The 22,034-nt window shown below is 35.5% G+C and overlaps 1 protein-coding gene across 2 annotated transcripts in view; it reads left to right on the forward strand.

Moving 5' to 3' along the window:
• Nucleotides 1–22,034, forward strand: part of LOC136040887 (protogenin B-like) — a 148,009-nt gene that overhangs the window by 102,327 nt on the left and 23,648 nt on the right. For both annotated transcript variants that reach the window (XM_065725295.1, XM_065725297.1), the window contains exons 12-15: nucleotides 958–1,149; nucleotides 8,078–8,256; nucleotides 12,257–12,404; nucleotides 19,314–19,590. In XM_065725295.1, the coding sequence (XP_065581367.1) occupies nucleotides 958–1,149; nucleotides 8,078–8,256; nucleotides 12,257–12,404; nucleotides 19,314–19,590 (796 nt within the window). The remainder of the gene's footprint in view (nucleotides 1–957; nucleotides 1,150–8,077; nucleotides 8,257–12,256; nucleotides 12,405–19,313; nucleotides 19,591–22,034) is intronic.

Raw genomic sequence — 22,034 nt, forward strand, 5'->3', positions numbered from 1 at the left:
TTTTTTTCGTTAGTTTCTTTCATCTTAACTAGAAAAAATAGAAGTGATAGAATTGATGGAAAACATATAATTTGGGCTATATAATTTGGGCCACCAATTTGAGATTACATGACAGAATAGATGGAAAATATATAATTTGGGCTATATATTTGCACGTTAGAGGAGAGGGTGGTGGTAAAGTTTTTGGACAGCGTGAAATTAGAAAACAATTCTTTCTATATAATATGCAGAATAATTGTAACTAACAAATTAGGCATGCAGATCCGCTATACTCCTCCCCCCCCCTTAATGTGCAAATATATAGCCCAAATTTGTTTCTAAGTTTTATATTTTTATCTTACTCTGGTATATTTCTTTACGATTGAGCGTTAGAGAAACATATTAGGTAGGGCGTATATCCTACAAGTTTCCTCAAATTTATTTCTGACCGAAGATCTTTATCGTATTTATGCCTCTGTTATCAAATTGTGTCTCTTTGATTTCATTAAGTTGGTACCTCTTTTTATTCCCGAATTTAATATGTTTTGAGGTTCTGCTTTGGTATTTTGCTTCTGTTTCCTGAGAAAAGAAGTATTTTAGAAGTGTGAAAAAAGTCTGAAAAAACCTGAAAAAAGTCTGCTCCTGTGTCTATCTGCAATCCTTTGTTTGTGCCTCTGTCATCAAATTGTACTTTTTTTATTTCATTAAGTTTATACCTCTTTTTATTCCTGAATTTTGCCTATTTTGAGTTCCTATTTTGGCATTTTCTGTTTCCTGAAAGAGGTCTGTAAAAAGAAGTCTTTTCCGGTTTCCATCTCCAATTCCACGCGTGCTGTTGCCCCCATTTTCAGCTTTAGAAAAAAAAACTGACTTAGTAATTGCTTTAAACATGTGTTAATTCTCAAATTTATTTCTGAATTTGAAGATATTTTCCTCGTTTTCATGTTTTTTCAAATTTAGGCATGTATTTATTTTTAGTGCCGGTTGTAGCTCCAGAAGTGACTCTAGTTCCCCTTAATCCAACAACGCTATTCGTTACTTGGCAAAAATTGCCAGAACATCTCATAAGAGGATCTGCCACTCACAATAGGATAGAATGTAGACGACATAAACAACAAAAGTCGGATATGTACGTGGTAAAACCAGAAGTACAAGAGTACATAATAAGAGGTCAGTTTTTACTATTATTACTATTATTAAATTATTGTTATCAGGCTCAGTAATAATAAATAAACACATAGGATTATATCTAGTTTAGATGAGCTGTAGTAGCTTTATTGTACAGTTTAATGAACAGCTAGAGTAACTAGGACGGGACCATAGCTAGTGTGGATGTGGGATGGGGGGCCCAAAAAGATAGTCACTTCCATGGTAATATTAGCTGTTATTATTATTGTCTTCTTTACTGTCAGCTGATGCTTAATATACTGAATGGTGTAGTAGATACTTGGGGAGGGCTCTTTAATTCCAGATTTAAAGCTTTAGTGTGGTTTTTAAGGACTGAAACCAAACTGAGGGCAACATGCCACCCCTTCAATGCCGCATGCGCCCCGAGTCGTCTATGCATGTAGTTATAAAGCCGAAGTATCTAGACTGTGCTTTGGTTTGGTTAAGGGCTGAAACCGAACTGAAGGCAACCTGCCATCACTTCGATGCCCCATGCGCTCCGAGTTGTCTATGCATGTACTTATAAAGCCGAAGTATCTAGACCGTGCTTTGATTTGATTAAGGTCTGAAACCAAACTGAGGGCAACCTGCTATCCTTTCAATGCCCCACGTGCTCCGAGCTATCTATGCATGTAGTTATAAAGCTGAAGTATCTAGACTGTGCTTCGGTTTGGGTAAGGGCTGAAACCGAACTGAGGACAACCTGCCATCCCTTCACTGCCCCATAGGCTCCGAGTTGTCTATGCATGTAGGTATGAAGTCGAAGTATCTAGACCGTGCTTTGGTTTGGTTAAGGGCTGAAACCTAACTGAGGGCAACCTGCCATCCCTTCAATGCCCCATGCGCTCCGAGTTTTCTATGCATGTAGTTATAAAGCCGAGGTATCTAGACCGTGCTTTGGTTTTAAAAATAAAATTTAGCCGAGGAGATAGATAGATAGATAGATAGATAAGTGTATTTCAAAAACCCGTGGGCCATATACACACAACATATAAATAAATAACAAACAAGCAAGGAAATTAACAACAGTACGAACACGCACAAAAAACAGAATTAAACGCAAAAAGTACCAAATCTAACTACAAAAGAAATTAATCATATAAAACTTTTTCTTCTTATTAAAGATTTTTCTATATATACTCCCACTCGAAATATTGTGGTTGGGTTACTATTTTGTAGAATACCCGGAAGCATCAAATTAATCCCATGCAAATAAATTTCCCGTAAATCCAAGAGCACCGGGCATTTCCGGAGAAAATGATCCAATTCTTCATCATCATCTTTACAAAGAGGACAAAGATACTGCCTATCAGGACCAACTATCATTTTATTTTTGTCGAACGTTTTTTGCCTGTTCTGGATTGGAAGACAATTTGCCCTAAGCTGAATTCAACGACGTAGAATCATAGCCGGTAAATTAAGTTTAAAATAAACTTCCTCCCCAAAACTAGGTTTTGCCTGATTATAATGTTGTAGGGTTGTAGAATCAAGAACCAGCCCTTGCCAATGCTGAATTTCCTGACTCTCTAATATAAATCGTACCTGGCTTTCTAAATTTGCTGGTACATCGCGAGAGCAAAGACCATTATTCCATAAATAAGGCATTCCTACTTTTTCTAGTAATGATTTAATTTGGGATGGCCACGAGGTTTTTAAACCACATTTCAACATCTCTTCATATGCCACTCTTACTAGTCTATCTTCATTACTCTTAGTTAACTTCAACCAGAATCTAAGCATTAAAATATACCTACGTAGCTTTAAAGAAAACAGGCCCATATCACCTTTCAGAATCTGTGAATGAGTTGTCTGATGTAAACCAAACACTCTTTTATAATACTGGAGCTGAAGGGACTCCAGTTGCTGCACCGTTTCTCCACCCCATATCTCTGCTCCATATTCTATTACGGGTAAAATTTTTGTGTTAAATATTCTTTTATGCATTTTTAGGTTTTTGATCCCCATTATCGTCGGGTTTCTAAATATAGGTGACATGGCCACCCTACCTCTCTTAATTATTTCATCAACATGACTCCTTAGGCTTCCATTTTCCGATAAGATAAAGCCTAAATATTTTATTCTTTTACTTATAAATAGTTCCTTATTATTAAATTTAAACGTATATTTTTCATCGTCCCCAACCTTCCTTTTTTTAAAAATAACAACTTCGCTCTTTTCAGTATTCAGCCTTAACTTTTTTATATGCAAATATTCATCTATGAGATTCAAAAGAGTCTGTAGATCTTGCGGTTTATTAGCCACCAAAGCAATATCATCTGCAAATAATAAGAGAGATAGTTTTTGAGTCCCTAGGCTAACTTTCGGAGCCCATCTATTCTCTAGAAAATTAACAACATCATTAATAAAAATATTAAACAACTTAGGTGAAAGGGTGCTGCCCTGTTTTACTCCCCGCTTAATATCAAAAAGCTTCGAAAACCTATTACCAACTTGAATGATTCCACTCACACAAGTATACATGCTCACTATCAATCTAACAAATGAATGGGGAAGGCCAATATTTAGCATGGCATCCTTCAATAACTCTCTGTCGACACTATCAAAAGCCTTATGGAGATCCAGAAATCCCACATAAAGACAAGTTTTACCCTTTCCATATTTATCTATTAATGCCTTTAAAATAAACACACTATCTGTCGTCCCATACCCTGTCCTGAAACCTCCTTGTTCTTCATGTATTAAATTATTTGTATTTAACCAATTGGAAAGCCTGGTATCTAATATTTTCTCCAAAACCTTACTTAAAGCAGGGACAAGTGCTATTAAACGATAATTTTCATGAGCCTTCGGGTTTCCTCTCTTAAAAAGTGGTATAAACAATGATGTCTTCCAAGCGCTTGGCCATTGCCCTGACCTTAACACCTTATTACAAAGAAGAACAATTATCGGTATCAAAATGGAAAGAAAATTCTTAAATAACAATATTGGTATACCATCAACACCCGCAGCAGTACCACCTTTTAAATTCTTAAATATTGACTTAATCTCTTGGCCATTCACATCACCCACTAAATCGTAATCATGTTCTCTCATGGGATAAATAACCATCTCTGGGGTATGCGCTACCTCCTGAAGATCTGCACAAACACCTTCTAAATTATTTAGGTAATCAGGCCATGAATCAGCTTCCGGAACAGCCTGGGTATTAACATTTCTCCTTCCACAATCATTCTTTATATAGCCCCAAAACTTTTTAAAATCTTTATTTCTAAAATCATCAGCGATATCCAGTTTCTTCTTATGCTCGTACTCTTTTTTTTTTCTTTTTATTAAACTTTTATATTCTCTTCTTTTATCTTTATAATTAGCCAATTTTAGACTTTGATCTTCCGCGCTATCAAATTCATTCAAACGATTTAATAAATATTTTGCTTCTTCTTTCATTAACTTGCAATCCAAGTCAAAATATCCCTCATTCTTTTTTAATTTTTTAGTTAGGCCACATGATTCTGCACAACTGCCCATTATTTCATTTAACAGCATAATTACACTATGTGCATCTTTTTCATTATCTTCTAACGCTTTCAAATTATTTTTTACATGCGAGTCCAAGAGCTCCCTTCTAAATGCCTCAATATCTTTATCTGTTAAATCATTTCTAATTCGTTTTCCTAAACCTATTTTTCTATAATCCGCATTATAGAAATTTCTTAGTCGTGAACCGTGTTTCGCAAACTGCCCAATCTTCACCTCAAGCATAATAGCTCTATGATCAGATCCAACTAAATCTAATACTCCCATATTTATTGATTCAGGTACAAATTGCGTATTAATTAGCACATAATCTACAACACTTGGAGTTGGACCCGAAAGGCAAGTGAACTCGCCCCTACCCTTATCCTTCCCAAACCTACCATTCGCAATCTTCAGACCATGTTCCCCACAAAACGCCAGGAGCTTTCTTCCCCATACATTTATTTTTCTTTTTTCATCCTTGTTGCTTCGTGGTATTCTACAACAAATTGGGACAAAATCACCTAAATCTGGGATCAACACATCTGGGATCTCAGCCTCCAGGCCGGTATAAGCATTGAAATCCCCCATTAACACACAATCCAGATCTTTATAACTTTCTTGTATTAACGAAAATTCTTCCCCTAAAATTTCCCAAGTATTTTCTCGATTATACGAACTATTCTGTGGAGGTATATACACTACACCCAAAATTAATTGCTTCCCACATTTCAAATAAATAGACAGCCAAAGCAAGTTTTCAGACTGTGCTTCGGTTTGGGTAAGGGCTGAAACCGAACTGAGGACAACCTGCCATCCCTTCACTGCCCCATAGGCTCCGAGTTGTCTATGCATGTAGGTATGAAGTCGAAGTATCTAGACCGTGCTTTGGTTTGGTTAAGGGCTGAAACCTAACTGAGGGCAACCTGCCATCCCTTCAATGCCCCATGCGCTCCGAGTTTTCTATGCATGTAGTTATAAAGCCGAGGTATCTAGACCGTGCTTTGGTTTTAAAAATAAAATTTAGCCGAGGAGATTGAACCACATTCTTTATGCAGCTTGCTGTTTGATATACGGTCAGTCAGTCCGGTACCAAATGAAAAGCAGGTCGTCTCCAGTCGGGGTGAGAGGATGTCGTAAGGAAAGATTGAAGGGAACGGGAACTTCCTGGGAGGGTGTAAAAAGGGAGATGTTGAATAGATTGGGATGGAGGAGGACCGTGCGCAGCTATGTTGGCCTCAGGTGGCTTGGTGCTGCAGTGAGCTGTTAGCAGTAGTAGTAGAATTTAAGCATCCTAGATGAAACTAGATGGAACCCTCTTTCTTTCTGTGTCTTATTGCATCTCTACCCTTTTTTTGCATATCTATATTACCGAAATATTTCTCCCTTTTTTGTTTCGCTGCCGATCTCTAAAAGGTAGTCAATCCGTGGGAAAAAGAGAAGAGACTTGGGGGGGAGATTCATGTAATTACTTGCTCTTCTTTCAGGACCGTGCGTAGCTATTATGGCTTCCAGTGGCTTGGTGCTGCAGTGAGTTGTTAGCAGTGGTAGCAGTTCGTGTATTTACGAATGCTAATTGTCAGGGGGATTTCGGGGAACCTAATTTTCTTTGGGAGAAGTTTTTGAAAACCCTGACAAATTTGGGGATACTTGAAGCACTGACAATGCTCGCAAAATTAACCGTGAATTCTATAAAATCTGACAATTTTTGGGTGGAAAATAATTTAAGCATTTGCTAGACTAGTTGGTCTTAGAGAAAAGCGGGTTTGTTTAGACTGGTAATAATTTAGTTTGGCTCTAAGACTGAGTTGTAATACCTCTTAAAATCCCTAACAGTTTAGAATTCTCAATCTGTTTTAGAGCTTTATTATATATTTGAAAATTGACAAGAGTAGAAAGAAAGGAAGGGTTAAAGAAGATATGCAACATGTACAAGAAAGCCTTGAAAGATAAATTATGCCATTTGTTAATATTTCTGAAAGAAACAAGGACGCCATAAAAAACTATACCATATAATCCAGACATCTTAGATTTCTCATTTGATTGTCATTTGTCCATAGATATCATATCTATCAAGCTGCCAAAGAAATCTTCTTTCGTACATTTCTCAATAACGAAATATTATTAATTTTTTTTGTGACCCTGTCTAATGCATCCGAAGAAGGATTATTATTTGTTTTTAAGAGAGTTATATGCAATTTGACCGAAAGCCAAATAATTAAATTGCTCTCATCATAAACTAAAGTGCCACATTGTCTTTGTTTTTTAATATCTGTTTTTTTTCAACCTTTTGGAACGACGTCTTGTTGTTTGCATTAATACAATTACCCATGGTATACTTTTAGTCTTTGAATATCCCTGACTGAAGCAGAGTTTTTTCAAAGCAACGTTTTCTTATATAATTTATATAAAACAAAAATATTGGAAAAGGGATAGCCCTGCCCCTCCAAATATTAATGCAGAATGTGGAAGTAAATGATAGTTTATCAAAATGTTGTAGGGTAAGATATTTATTCCAAAAAGATCTCTATCACAAGCCCTCAAAGGGCCGAATTCGGACTTCGGAGTCAACAAAATACATGGTTACACTAACAATGCAAAAAACAACAACACTAAAAATAAAAATCATAATGAATAATCAATTATGAGTCAATAAATAAACTGTAGTAAGCTAATTAAAAAGTTAATATATATATATATATTATATATATTATATATATTATATATATTATATATATTATATATATTATATATATATATATATATATATATATATATATATATATATATATATATATATATATATATTATATATATTATATATATTATATATATTATATATATTATATATATTATATATATAAATATATATATATATATATATATATATATATATATATATATACATATATATTTATATATATATATATTTATATATATTTATATATATATATATATATATATATTTATATATATATATATATTTATATATATATATATTTATATATATTTATATATTAAGTACTTAAGCTCCTCTGCAAGCACTTCTTTTTCTCTGCATATAATTACATAAATTTTTCCATTTTGAAGAGATGTAATTTTTTTTACACTTGTCGTTACTTATCCTAGTCTATTCTGCATTTTTCAGGGTTATCTGACAACTCATCGAAACGTTTTAAGTACTAATCCTCCTAACCTCTGACCTCGTTCATGTCTCATGAAACGATAAGGTAATTGAGCTGGTCGGAAAAGTAATCTTGGCTCTGGTGCACTGTAAGGTTTTAAACTAACTGTTAGTTTTAAACTAACTTCTGTTAAGGTTAGCAATATGAGAAGGCTCAACTTTACCCGCACAAAGGCTGGATTTGTCCCCTTGCATCTTTTGGAGATGAATGTCCAATTGGAGTTGTGAAATTAGAATGTATTGTAAGCAATAATTTTATCCTTCATCTTCCAGATTTACATCCAGGAAAGAAATATGATGTCCGAGTATTACCTGGAAATAAGAAAAGTTTTCAACAGGACCGCCTTCGGGATTATAAATGGTATACGACCGAAATGCCACGTATTGGTGGGGAGGCGGGGCACATAGCCCCGGATTTGTACCTGATTTGCACCAGTCATTCAGCTATACAGGTAAGTAATTGCACAAATAGAATGTTTTTTTGGGGGGGATTGCATTGATCCATTTTAATTTTGTTTTTTCATCAAGCTTATTTCAATTTTTAAGATCCAATTTATTCAAAATATATTAAACATACAATAAATACATGGTGTATGTATGAATTGAACGGTTGAAGATTGGGATAAACAATCCATAATTCTTTTTTTCAATTTGTGGTGCAAGGTACATCTAAATATCTGATTTGCTGGTAGTCTTTTAAATTGCTCCATCAACAGATTACTGTTGAATCTTCTTTTGAAAGAGTTGCCAGAGAAACCTTTAGGGATAAAGTACCTAAGAAGATCATTCCAAATCGAAGTGAACCATCGAATGGAGATGGTCTTCAAGTATTCTATTTTTACTGTGCCACCCTTAAGATAATTGAATAAAGCTGCGTGCCTTTGTTTCTGTCTTGTCGGTTGGACAATGAGTTAGTGCATTATGAGAAAACTCAGAGAAAAAGGTAAAACCTCCTTCTCTTGAGAAGGAGAGAGTTGTGATAAACCTCAGAACCTTTCCTATTAGTACTCTTATGGATCTTTTAAAATGGTGCCAGTAAAGTTTTTGGAGCTCCAGCATACAGTGGGCATCTGCACGTGGCGATGGGCCTGATTGAAGACTTGTAAAGCGGAATGATCAAGCTGGGCTATAGATTGTTTGTGCAGCGAAGAGTGATCTCCAGCTTTTTTTACAGGATGTTTTTACCCGGTAGAGGTAGGTTTTCCAAGAGATATCTGTGGAGAAGTGGATTCCAAGGAGACGAAGTTCCTCGGCTCTCTTTATAGAGCTTCATGCATGAAGATGAAGTTTAGGTATTCACGTGGCACTTTCGATCGAGGGAACAGCAGGTCCTTAATTATCAATGCATTGAAATTGACCATCCATATATCCGACCATCCATAAGATGCCCTCTGTAGGGACAAGGAGACTTGGGCTGAATTTTCGTGTTTTGGGATGGCTATGTGTGTCTTGCTGTCTTTGGCAAAGTGATGCAGGGCCATCTCCCGTGTCATTCATGCAGAAAATGAAAAGTATTTGTCCCAAGATACTACCCTAGATTACTTCTGCCTTTATTGGATGTTGCCAGTAAGTGAACCTTTCAGAAACAACCCGCTGTGAAGATCAGAAAGAATGCTTTCAATAACTTCCGCGGACACCAGACGCGTAAAGTGTCTAGTAGGCCTTGATGCTGCATTCTGAAAACCTTTAGCGATGTAGAATGGCAATAGCCTGATGTTGTTTACTTTTGCTAAGAGTTCGATCCGCTCCTGATGCTGGGTAACGATGCTGTCGAGGCGAGATTTGAACGTTTCCGGTGGAATCCATTTTGGTAGTCGCCTTAAAGGTCATTTCACTCCAGGCACAAGTAAAGTGTATGATTAGAAATGCTTCCGTAAACTTTCCCAGTGCAACAGAGGATACTAATTGGCCTATATAAGGTGCTGTAGATTGCGAATGACTTTAGGAGTTGAATAGTTAGCACGACCGAGGACAGTATTGTTCCGATAATGGATTTCGGGAACAAATCTGCTGTTGTCGTCCAAATTTGAGAATTTAGCAATTGGCTTACCAAGAGCTTTGGTCTCTTCCTATGGATATTGTACGATAGTCCTGACGTTGATTTCTAGAGAAGGAATTTAAGTTCCCTTTGACGATGGTAAAGCCTCGATGAAACGATGGAAGAAAGAGAGAAAAAAAAAAAAAAAATCAGAGAAGTCAAAAACATTTTTTACGTTTTTACATTTTTTGAACAAGCTAAATGAGTGACCCCTAGCTGAATGAGTCATCAAATTCTACACACTATCACTCACTGTTACATTATTGCTTGCTGGCGGATTTGAATATGATTCACATTGCGAAGACGATAGTTAATTTGATAATTAGATAATATGACAGATAAGTAGCTAAAAGACAGCGAAATGCTGTGAGTTTCAAGGAGGTCACCATGGAGCTAAGAAAAAATAAAACATACACCTGAAAGAATATAAGGTAATTGAAGATCAGGTAAGAGCTCTTGAACAATTAGCTTCCTGAATAAGGTTTTTACCTTTATTGTAAATCTTAGGAAACGGGTTTAAAAAGAGAAGGAAAAGTTTTACATCCATGCTGTTGGACAATAAGAAACATAAGATTGGATCAAGCAGTGAAAAAGGATTTTCAAAATTGATCCAGGAAAATTATGTTTAAGCTTCCTTGGAATTCCCTGACTCTTTTATATCTTCATTTTAATAAAATAAGTATGATCTTTGAAAGACAGATTTCTTCAACAAGAATACTCAAGAATTGGACATACAAAACTGTAGATATACTAATGATGCCATTTGATAGGTGAATTTCAGATAACTATAAATAACTTACTAGAAAGTAAACAAATAGAACCCAAACAAGAGCTAAGAGCTCAAGCTCATATGGCACTTGTGACCAGGTCGGAAGAGCCAAGACCACATATGGCATAAGCTCCAGCAAAATTCTAAGAATCAATTGATTAATTTAAAAGGAAAATCAGAGGCTTAATGCTGGTCGGGATTTAAAATAAGAGCTCTGAGACACGAGGTCCTTCTAAATATCAAAATTCATTAAGATCTGATCGCCCACTCATAAGATAAAAATACCTCGTTTTTTCTAATTTTTCTGTCCATTCTGCACCCCAGATGGTCGAATCGGGGAAAACGACTTTATCAAGTGATTTTATGCAGGTCCCTGACACGACAACCAATTTTTATCGTCCTAGTACGTCAAGAAGCACCGAACTCGCCAAAGCACTGACCCCTCCTAACTCCCCAAAAGAGAGCGGATCCAGTCCGGTTACGTCAATCACATATCTACGACATTTGCTTATTCTACCTGCCAAGTTTCATCCCGATTTCTCCACTCTAAGCGTTCTCCAAGATTTCCGGTTTCCCCCTCCAACTCCCCCCAATGTCACTAGATCTGGTCGGACTTTAAAATAAGGGCTTTGAAACACGAGTTCCTTTTAAATATCAAATTTCATTAAGATCTGGTCACCCATTTTTAAGTTAAAAATACCTCAATTTTTCTAATTTTCCGAATCAACACCCCCTCCAACTCCCCCAAAGAGAGCGGATTCAGCCCGGTTGTTTCAATCACGTATCTAGGACTTGTGCTTATTCTTCCCTCCAAGTTTCCTCCTGATCTCTCCACTCTAAGCGTTTTCTAAGATCTCCGTCCCCCCTCAACTCCCCCTAATGACGCTGGATCCAGGCGGGATTTAAAAAGAAAGATCTGAGTTACGAGGTCCTTCTAAATATGAAATTTCATTAAGATCCTATCACTCCTTCGTAAGTTAAAAACACCTCATTTTTTGTAATTCTTCAGAATTAACCCTCCCCCCAACTCCCCCAAAGAGAGCGGATCCGTTCCGATTATGTCAATCAAGTATAAGGGACTTGTGCTTATTCTTCCCACCAAATTTCATCCCGATCCCTCCACTCTAAGCGTTTTCCAAGATTTTAGGTTTCCCCTCCAACTCCCCCCAATGTCACCGGATCCGGTCGGGATTAAAAATAAGAACTTTGAGACACGATATCCTACTAAATATCAAATTTCATAAAGATCTGATCACCTGTTCGTAAGTTAAAAATACTTCATTTTTTTCTAATTTTTCCGAATTAATTGTCCCCCATTCCTCCCCAGATGGTCGAATCGGGGAAGCGACTATTTCTAATTGAATCTGGTTTGGTCCCTGATATGCCATATGTCATTAATATATAGCGCTTCTCTTCCGTAAGGTTGGTTGAACTTTGTCAACATAGGTCGCAAAAATACAGAAAAATGACTGCCTGAGCTTGGCAACCCCATAAAAAGGACAGAAAAGGGACAGAAAGAACTGTGTTGGAATCTGCTTTGTTTGACTGCTTTGTTTTGGAATCTGCTTTTTTAGACTGCTTGTTGAGTTGTGTTTTCCTTTGGTTTTCTCTTGTGTCATTAGTATATAACGTTTTTCTTCCATAGGTTGGTTGGACTGTGTCAACAGCATCTGTACCTGGCTTTGAAATACCTCGTAGGTTCCTGTTGAGTTATCAACAAGTTACATTTGGTCAACATTACGTAGATATCAAAGTGCCCGTTAACACAACCTCCATTGTTATTGATAACCTTGGTAAGAATTGATATCGGTTTTATTTCAATATGAATAAATTAGTGTAAGATGCTACTGCTACTACTACTGACAATTCATTGCAGCATTGGAGAACTATATTTGATAATCAGAAATACTACATCCTAAATCTCCTTGAGTACGTTAATATGCCAATCATACGTAAGTGGTATAAGTAAGTTGATAAGTAAGTGGTGCTAAGTGTAATAATAAATCAAAATGTGATGGCAGAGTCAAATAAGTACTAGAAAATAACTCATTAGAAATCATGAACATGGAAAACTTTTTACCAGCACCCTCTGAAATAAATGCCTGATGGACAATAAAAGAATAAATTATCAGAATACGTGCAGTTGCCTGGTCAATATGGTCTCCAACGGTAATTCCAAAGTGTACTGGAAAGGACAGCTCAGCATTTGGTTTTCTTCAAAATCAGTAATTGATCTCAATTACAAATTAGTTCTATTTTGAATTAATTGAATCTCAAAATTTAAGTTAAAATACTATATGATGCTGATAACATCTACCTCAAAGATGAACATATGAGTTTTTTAAACTCATACATATTAGTTTTATTTCAATATGAGTAAATTAGGATAAAAGACCACTGGTACTACTACTGATATTTTATTGCACCATCAAACCACTTGATATCAAGGCAACTGCGCACGCTCCCCCCCGTTCACCTACCTGGGTAGTATTGTCAACAAAGATTGAAGATGCAATGAAGATGTATAAAGTAGAATAGCTGATATGCAGGGTCTTTTTTGCTGTCAAAAAAGGTTTAAAGATTAAGGAGATAAGTTTTCGAATTAGTATTAGAAATTTGAAAGTGAGCGTAGTGACATAGGTCAAGCAAGGCTCTGAAATATGGGCACTTATAAAGGTTTAGGACAACTTGCTTGATTTGTTTTTAGAGGTAATGTGGGAGGATGGATTTAAGTAAAAGTTTGACTGACCGCATACCAAACAAACAGCCACGTGCTCAATTTGGCTCGATCCTAGTTGCTAAAGATATTAAGAAATAAAAAGTTTAGTATAGCTAGTATAGTCACCTATAGTATGTGACTGACCTACAAATAAATGTTCAAATGGGGATAAGTCCATTTATTTAGATAGGTACAAAAATTTAGATATTTCGACTACATATACAGCGGCAGTCATCAGTAGAAATACTAAAGTATTAAAATTAAAAGTAACATAGTTAGACAAAAGAAAATAGTTAGCTCCCTGTTCATTCACTATTTTTTTTTCTGCGAGGGTTCAATAAACAGGGTTCATTCTCTTGACATGTAAATTTTCTTCTTTAATCCTGCCTAAATGGAAAATGAATTTCCTGTGAAAGTGACAAAGTCTTCTATGTCTTTTGATTGCAAAAGAAATGTTGAATTTATAGTTATATACTTGGTTGGTCTCATCTCCCAATATATGCGACGCACTTTCGACGTAATACCTTAAACTAGGTATCTTTTTCCCAGACCACACTGCCGTTCTATGACGAACAAATATACGTTCAAATAGGGATAAGTCCATTTATTTAGATGGCCAAACCGGCATGACCTATAGTATAGGTCAGGTTTTATGAATGAAGACTGTCGAAAATCGTGCTTTTTGAGCATCCATCTGAGATGAAACGACGTCCTCAAATGGAAGTCTCCAAGGGGTTTGAAGGAAATTGACATTTTCCGAGAGAGGGGGAAGAGGGAAGCTTTGACTTGAGGGACGAAGGAATTTGCCCACCTGAGTTGGCATCGTCTGCTCGGATACTTCGATGAGCTCTTATTTGTAGATACACAACTTTTTTCCAGTTTCTGTCTTACCATTTTCTAATATGTTTGTGTATTATTTTTCTCCCCTTCTTTGCTTTTCATTGTTGCATTCCATTTCTTCCATTCTTTTTCTCTGTTCTTTGTATTCCAGTTGTCTATTCTCTCTATTTTTGTTGATTGTCAGAGGAATGACTTAAATACACAATTCCTAATAAGTACGGTCTATTTTGTATTTTCTATCGTGAGTCCAAAAATTTTTTGAAGCCATACCGCTCTTAATGTGGTTTATAACGTTGCATAGATTATAAAAAAAAGCTGGGATTAGCTTTCCTTAACTCTCAAAACATACAACCATACAGATATATCTAAGGTCATATAAATGACTTATGGATGTTCAGAAATTTTTCTCAGATTCTGAATCTCGGACTATTTGGGAGTAATATACTCTTTGTACTTATGTATGGATGCGAGTTCCGGAACCTTTAGAAGAATGCAGAGAAAGGATTATTCAGCTTCGATAACACGTATCTACGGAGAATTATTGCAATCCTCTGAACTGATAGTCACGAATGTCCAGATAAGAACAGACACCGAAGAGGTACTGGCGACCAACGAGGTCAGAATAAGGAGATGTAGATACTGGGGGCGCATGATCCGCTTGAATGAAGGACGTCTCCCGCATGATATACAATACTGGAACTCCTCCCGGTCTTCGGCGACATCGCAATACACTAGGTTAGTCCCTGGAGAAAGAGGTAACAAGTCTTAAAACTACCCGAATAAGCTAAGGTCCCTGGCACAAGCTGAAACTGGAAGTCTACAGCTACTGTCTTATACGCCTTTAGGCGCGGGAAGATCTAAGTCTATGTGATTGATGTCTACAGGGATCTGTAGAGTCATATCTACCCAATGGGAGGAAGCTGAAGATCGCCCCTGATTGGAACAAAAGACTATAGCTTATCTCTGGCTTCAAAATTATAACCCATAGTTTTTTAAAGTATTTTTCAAGTTGTTCATCTTTGAGTTAGATGTCATCAGCATCCTATAGTATTTCAGCTTAAATTTTTGAGTGATATCTACCCAACGGGAGGAAGCTGAAGGTCGCCCCTGATTGGAACAAAAGACTATACCGATTCCCTAGCTTAAACCATAGTTATGTAAAGTATTTGTCAAGTTTTTTATCTTTGAAATAGATGCTACCAGCATCCTATAGTATTTTAGCTTAAATTTTTAATTCAGTTAATTGAGAACAGAACTAATTCTTACTTAGAATAAATTACAAACGCACACAAAATGTAAACCATCGACTTCGCGAGGAGGCACGACCTATTTCAGCAAATGAAGCAAGTCAGTTACTGAAAAAAAAAAGATAATCATAAAAATTCATTTGATCAGGTGACTTGGGTACCCAAAGTCTTATAATCATTATGGATATCATAAGCAAAAGATATTCCTAGAACTGGGAATTGTATCTGAATTGAGACATTGAAGTGGAATTGAGATTATAAATGGAATCAGCCTAAAGTTTTGCATCGTCCCATCACTACCTTTTCCCTGTATTCACATCCTATGTAGACACCAGTTGTGTGGAGTCGTATCTTGCCCATAGAAAAATTTTAAACCACATTTTTAGACTAGGCATTAACCTCTAGCGCTCCCACAGCCAATCAGCGTGGAAAGATCTTTGCTCTATTCTGGGAGTGGCTGTATTCCGCCATTCAGCGTGGAAAGATCTTGGCTCTATCGTCGATGTCGTGACGATAGCCTTGTGTTGCTTTTGAAAAATGTTTTTGCAACTGGAGTCTATATAGGCTGTGTGTGTATATATTCAAACATACTCTGTTCCGAGTAAAGCTTCAATAAGAGAAATGCATTTTCATGTTAAAAAAAAAAGAAAAAAAAGAGAAGGATCTCTAGAAAGACGTTTCAGAAATTTTTTCTGAGAAAATTTCTTTGCAAAATAGTAAAAAACTGAATTGCTATGAGTAGATGAAATATTTTTCTAAATATTAAATAAAGCTAAAATCCTCGAAATATGATTTTTCAACTAGGAAATAGCTCTTGTTGCGCAAATGAGCCATACAGCTTCAAGTGTCCGTTGAAATGGGCCTCATCTTGTTTTCCTTACAATTATTATTGCAATCGGATCAAACCCTGTAAAGAAAAAAAAAAAAATCATTTGTTATTATTTTCCTTGAGAAACTCGTTGTGATTTGCTAGACCAAGCGCTGAATTCTAGACCTTTCAGGCGTGTTGAATTTGACGGTCCAATTTTCATTAAGTTTCTATTTCTAGAAAACGAATTTCTAGAAAAACGAGTTCATAAAATTACAACCAAAGTCGGTCTGCTGCCTTTTCAAGGAGTTTTTAGTTCTTTTTTTGAATTTTCCGAAAATTTGCTCGGTAACAACAATATACTGTGGAGTTTGGTCCACAGCGTTTGTGGAGTTTTGGGCAATTTCTATTCCTTAATTAGTTGACAATTAGTATTATTCCAATTAGTATTAATAATTAATTATTATTAATAATAATTAGTATTATTCCTCACTTTTTCTGGCTTTTGTCCCAAGTTTATTTTATTTTAAAGACATTTGCAGATTTTCTGTCAGTTTGGGTAGATGCCAGCTTTTTACTAGGTTGGAGTTTTGTGCAATTATGATTGGCGTTGCAACTACGATGCAATTATGAAATCTTGTCTAAATCTAAGCTAAGCCTTCATAATCCAAGCATCCACCAAAATGGGGCAGTTTTTCTATATCTTTACCTTTATGGTACTATATGGCTAATTATTAGTTTTCAGTGTAATTTTCGCTTGATTTGGATTTCCCCCCGCTTCTCCCTGTCTCCCCAAAAAAATTTCAGGCCAAATTTTACCAAAACTTTCTTCAAATAGCACAATTATTTTCAGTCTGTTAATTAATATTTTAAATTATTTGAATATTATTAGTTATTTGAATTGGATTATTTTAATTATTACTATTTAATAATTTTTTATTACTATTATGATTGTAAAGCTATGTTTTAACTACTGTACATTACTGTTTAATTGAATCTCTACCAAAGGTACCACATATCTCAATCAGTATCAACACGGAAAAAAATTTCCCACTAGCCAACTTTTTCGATTTTTTTTTTTTTTTTTTTTTTCTGGTAACACGGGCTGTGATTCGGGTTTTACTAGGCTACAACAATTGCTTCAGTTATGAGAAGGGACTTCTATTTCTCGAAATAATAGTTTTTAACAATGATGATTTCAAGTTTGTACCTATTATATTTCCTAGCTTCTTCGGAAACGGGCTTGATCTGGTACTATCAAGACAAATTTATGAAAAGCACGTAAATGAAAGCATTAGCTTTCAGTAGCATTTGCAACACCTGTTCGATGAAGACTATTTCAACTTTGTTCACTGATAATCTGAAAAATTATCTATGGCCAGAAATTTATTGCTCGGTGGCGGGGGCATACGTTAAAAAAGCGCTAAAATCATTGTGAAGGTATACCTAGAGCCATTTAGCAATATTTGAAACATTTCATTAGTGAATACTTTTGTAACTTGACTCACGCAAAGATCTGAAAAAATTGAGTTCCAGCTATGCTGGGGTAGAACTTTATTTCAGGGTGGTGTAAGCAGCATATATATAAACAAAAAAAGATTAATGATTCATTTAATTAAAATAGCCTTCATAATTTGTGGCCTAGGCCTCAACTTAATTACACTTTTTTTTTCAAGATCCGGCCAATAAATTACGAACGATTAAATGCACTGACAAAAAAGGAACAAAATAGTTGACTGGGTGGGACAAGGATTCGATTTAGCTGTTGGTTCAGTTAGGCGTTTTGTACAAGGGGGTGGCAGCAGGGAACGATGCTTTTGACTCGCGAGTAGTGAGAGCCTGAACTTGAGGATAAGTTCGTATCTGCACTCACGGAGAGAGGGCATTAAAAAATGAAAAAAAAGCGGAGAGAGAGATAGAGAGAGAAGTGACAGATATTGAAGATATTTAGGAATTATGTGTAAAAATAAAGACTTAAAGCCGGACTGGGCTTTTACGTCCAAAAATAAAGAAGTGAATCTTGAAAGAAAACCGAGTTGATGTCCAGTAGGAAGAAAAAGAATAATCACTCAATTATTTCGCCTGTATCTCCACGAGGCGTCCTCAGGGTGAAAGAAGGGATAGAATTATACAATAACAATTTACAAAAAAGGAAGAAATCTAAAATCAAAAGATAGTAAAGGACAAATCAAACCAATATACACAATTATTTACGTATATAGAAACCAAGGAAGTAGAATATACGCTCAACGAGTTATCCTGAATCGACTCCTGAATAAGGTATCCTGAATGAGGTACACTGATGCAACTGAAGCGGTTCGCTCAATTTATCACAAATTAAAAGAAAAATAAATTAAAAATTGAATTTTGGCTATGGTAGATTAAAAAAAAAAAAATTATTTTGGGGCAGGAAGCGGGTATATATTCAAACAAAAACAAAAAAGTTAACTTTTTGCTGAAAAAATAGTAATTGGTGTGTAAAATTGTAAAAAGTATTGAAGTTTGGAGACTGGACGGGACTTGACCCCCCCCCCGCCCCTTGCAAATATTTTATATTGAAGCACAGCTAATTAGAAAACGAATTAGGTAATTAGTAATTAGAAAATATAAAAAAGAAAACCGTTTTTATTTTATTTACTGAAATCTTCATGAATTTATAACTATGACTATGTAATGATGCAGCCTATACAATACAGTTACCACATAAAAATAGAGACGTTAAATCAGCATTAATTCATCACAAAAAATATATAGGCAACATATTAAAAAAAATAAAATAAGATAAAACAAAAGGACCAAAGCCAAGTGTTGTTTCCTTAACACAAAATGGTCCCCTCTGATGCAATTTGTGGTTAACAGAAAACTTGATATATCGTTTAAATTGAAAGTTTTGTTTAGACATCTGAATATTCTGTACAATTGAGAGGAGTGAATTGAAAAGAAAGGAAACAGTGAGAAAATAAGTTTTTTTTTTAATAATACTATATAATGAAAAAACTCCAATCGTTTTGTCCCTAGGATAAATTGATCGTAATTTCCCCCCCCCCCATTTTTGTTTATTAATTTCATAAATATTTTCTTTTTTCAGTTTCTGACTCTATTTATGAAGTAAAACTGACATCATACACTGAGGACCCCAGCTCAGGGCTTCAAGTTTCCAAGTTCATACGGACACTGAGCCCTGACCTTCTTGCAAATGAAGAGGTATCGGATTCAAGTGTTGTTCCTCCCTCTGATTTGGAAGTGAAAATGGTCAAATCTCAATCCATGAAAATATCGTGGACTTCTCCTGATCTGAATGTGACTTATTTTACTGTTAAATGGCAAAATTTGGAACTTTCCTCGGACTTTGGCTTTTTAAGAAGGTATGTTATGGACTCCTGCTATTATTATTATTATTATTAATTCAAAACCCGTCTTCACACAAAAAGAAAATAAAGGAGCATTACAAAAAAAAAAAAAAAAAAAAAAACACTGTACAACTATGACGACGTAACTAGAGTTGAAGAAATCGGCTCTAAGCATGTCTTTCAATTGTGTTTCTCTGTAAGTTTAGCAACGGGTACAGTAGAATTTGCTACATGAAGACTATTGACGAGCTGTAAATTGCTTGTCCAAATTGGACATCTCAGTAGGTATTTTGGGAAATGGAAGAAATTGGAGCGGAAAACGGTTATTAACATTTGTAAGAATCTTCCAGAAGGGTGGAATGTTGGGGGGGGGGATCAACAGTATTTTGCAGTGTTGCCAGATAATGACAATTGAAACAAAGCTTAACCGTTTCTATGGAAGCATATGAAGCTGATTGCGTTTTTTGACGCCTTCTGTTAGGATATGAAGGGTGATATAAATCGTATTTCCAATGGGAAATCTAATATTAGACTGAAGACCATTACTCTTATTGTTTAATATTGCTTAAAGTTATAATTCCAAGATTCTTGAATTATTCTAAGAATTTCAAGATTTTTGGATTAATTACTGTAAATCGTTATAATCCACACCATCAAACAAAGGGGAAGGGGATCTTGTCATTATAGTGTATTATAATTCCTAGGAACTATACGTTAGAAATCTTGGAATAATTAGTGTAAATCGTTATAATCAACATCATCAAATAAAAGGGAAGGAGATGTTGTCATTATAGTATATTATAATTCCAAGGAACTATAAGTTAAAAAATCTTGGAATAATTAGCATAACTCCTTATATCTACTGATTGTATAAAAAAAACACAATATTATAATTCCAAAATGTATAACTCCAAGATTCTTAGAATTATTATTAAAATTCCAAGATTCTTAAATAATTTCTTTAAATCTCTTAAAATCGGGACAAAATTGAACAAGAAGAAAAGATCTGTCTGTGTGTCAGTTACGCCATAGAGACAGGACCGGGTTCAAAGCTTTGACACCTCTAGGCCCAAACGTTTTTGTCGCTCCGTTTTTGAGAGATTTTCGGGGAGGTCCCCAAAAATTCAGGGGTAGAGGAGGCACTGAACAAACCGCAATTGATGATTCAAAAGTAATGAAAGAGAGAGTGATACCGAACTTTCAACTGCCATCCTCGGGAGATATCTGATAGTTTATAAGTAGCCACGTAATTCATGTGTTGTTTTTAAAATCATTTTCTGTGAATAAGTAGCGTGGTGGCAGAGTACACCTGGCACTTTGACGATAAATCACAGCAGTCAAGTTTTTACTAAGAAATATTGATGTATTGTATTGTATTACTCAATGATAATGTATTGCGCCACTTGGCATTATGCACCTCTAAATCCTGGCCTATATACAGACTGTGTTTTTGACGCTGCAAAAATTTTGATTTCCAACCTGAAGATTCTGGTGCAGCAAACAATTTGGAAAGGATTGCTTGGCCAAGACCCGTGTCAGACACTTGCGGAATGTGGTAAAATATTAATTGAAAAAGCTTAATCAATAATTTAAAAACGTTTTAATGCGCTAGGAATGATTCAGACGCAAGGAGATGAGGCCCCTACATTTCTTTGTAAAAAAAAGAGAAAAAACAACGCAAACTTATTCAATCTTTTTTTTATTATCATGGGACAAGTGGCACACTTCTGAACAAGACCAAGTTGAATCAAAACTAAGCCAAATCTATAAAAAAAAAAAAAATCGAATTAGATTGCCGTCTTCCTTTTACTTAAAGGCTTGCATATTTCCCGTATTTCGTATGTTAATTGGCTAGTCCAAAGAGAATGAGTAGCCTATAACAGTGGACACTGGCGCTAGTGACGGCAATTTAGCCATCTAGTCATCTAAAGTTTGGTGACACTTGGCATTTTTTCAAGTTTTGTAATCTTTTTTCTGCCAGGAACTGAGATCTACACTAATTTTACAAACTGCACAAATTAAGTTAATTACTCTTGTTATTACAGTGACAAAATGTCAAGCATCGCCCAACACTAGAGGGTGTTCGGGGTATTTCTTGTCGACACTAGTGCCAGTTCCCAGTCTAGCAAGATGTGCATACCCTTTGGGCTATTATTTAATACTCTGTTCATGAATTTCTTCCATTCCAACTTACGTTTTCAATATAAATTTAGAATAGGCCACGATGCCTTAGGTGAATTGTTAATAGCTAAATCTAGCTAAATTAAAGGGGTAAACTTCCGGGAATAAATTGCAAAGGGATGTGATTTAAATATAATTAATGAAAGGTAAGCCCATTTGTTTAATTTGTATATATACATGTATTATTATCAGCATTTTTTTAGTGCTTCGGTTACTATTAGCATGAATCGCTACTTACTTACAGGAGCTAGGGTTGCCCTGGACGTTTTTTTTTCTTT

Source organism: Artemia franciscana, chromosome 21 (genome assembly GCF_032884065.1).
Source record: "Artemia franciscana chromosome 21, ASM3288406v1, whole genome shotgun sequence".
NCBI lineage: Eukaryota > Metazoa > Arthropoda > Branchiopoda > Anostraca > Artemiidae > Artemia > Artemia franciscana.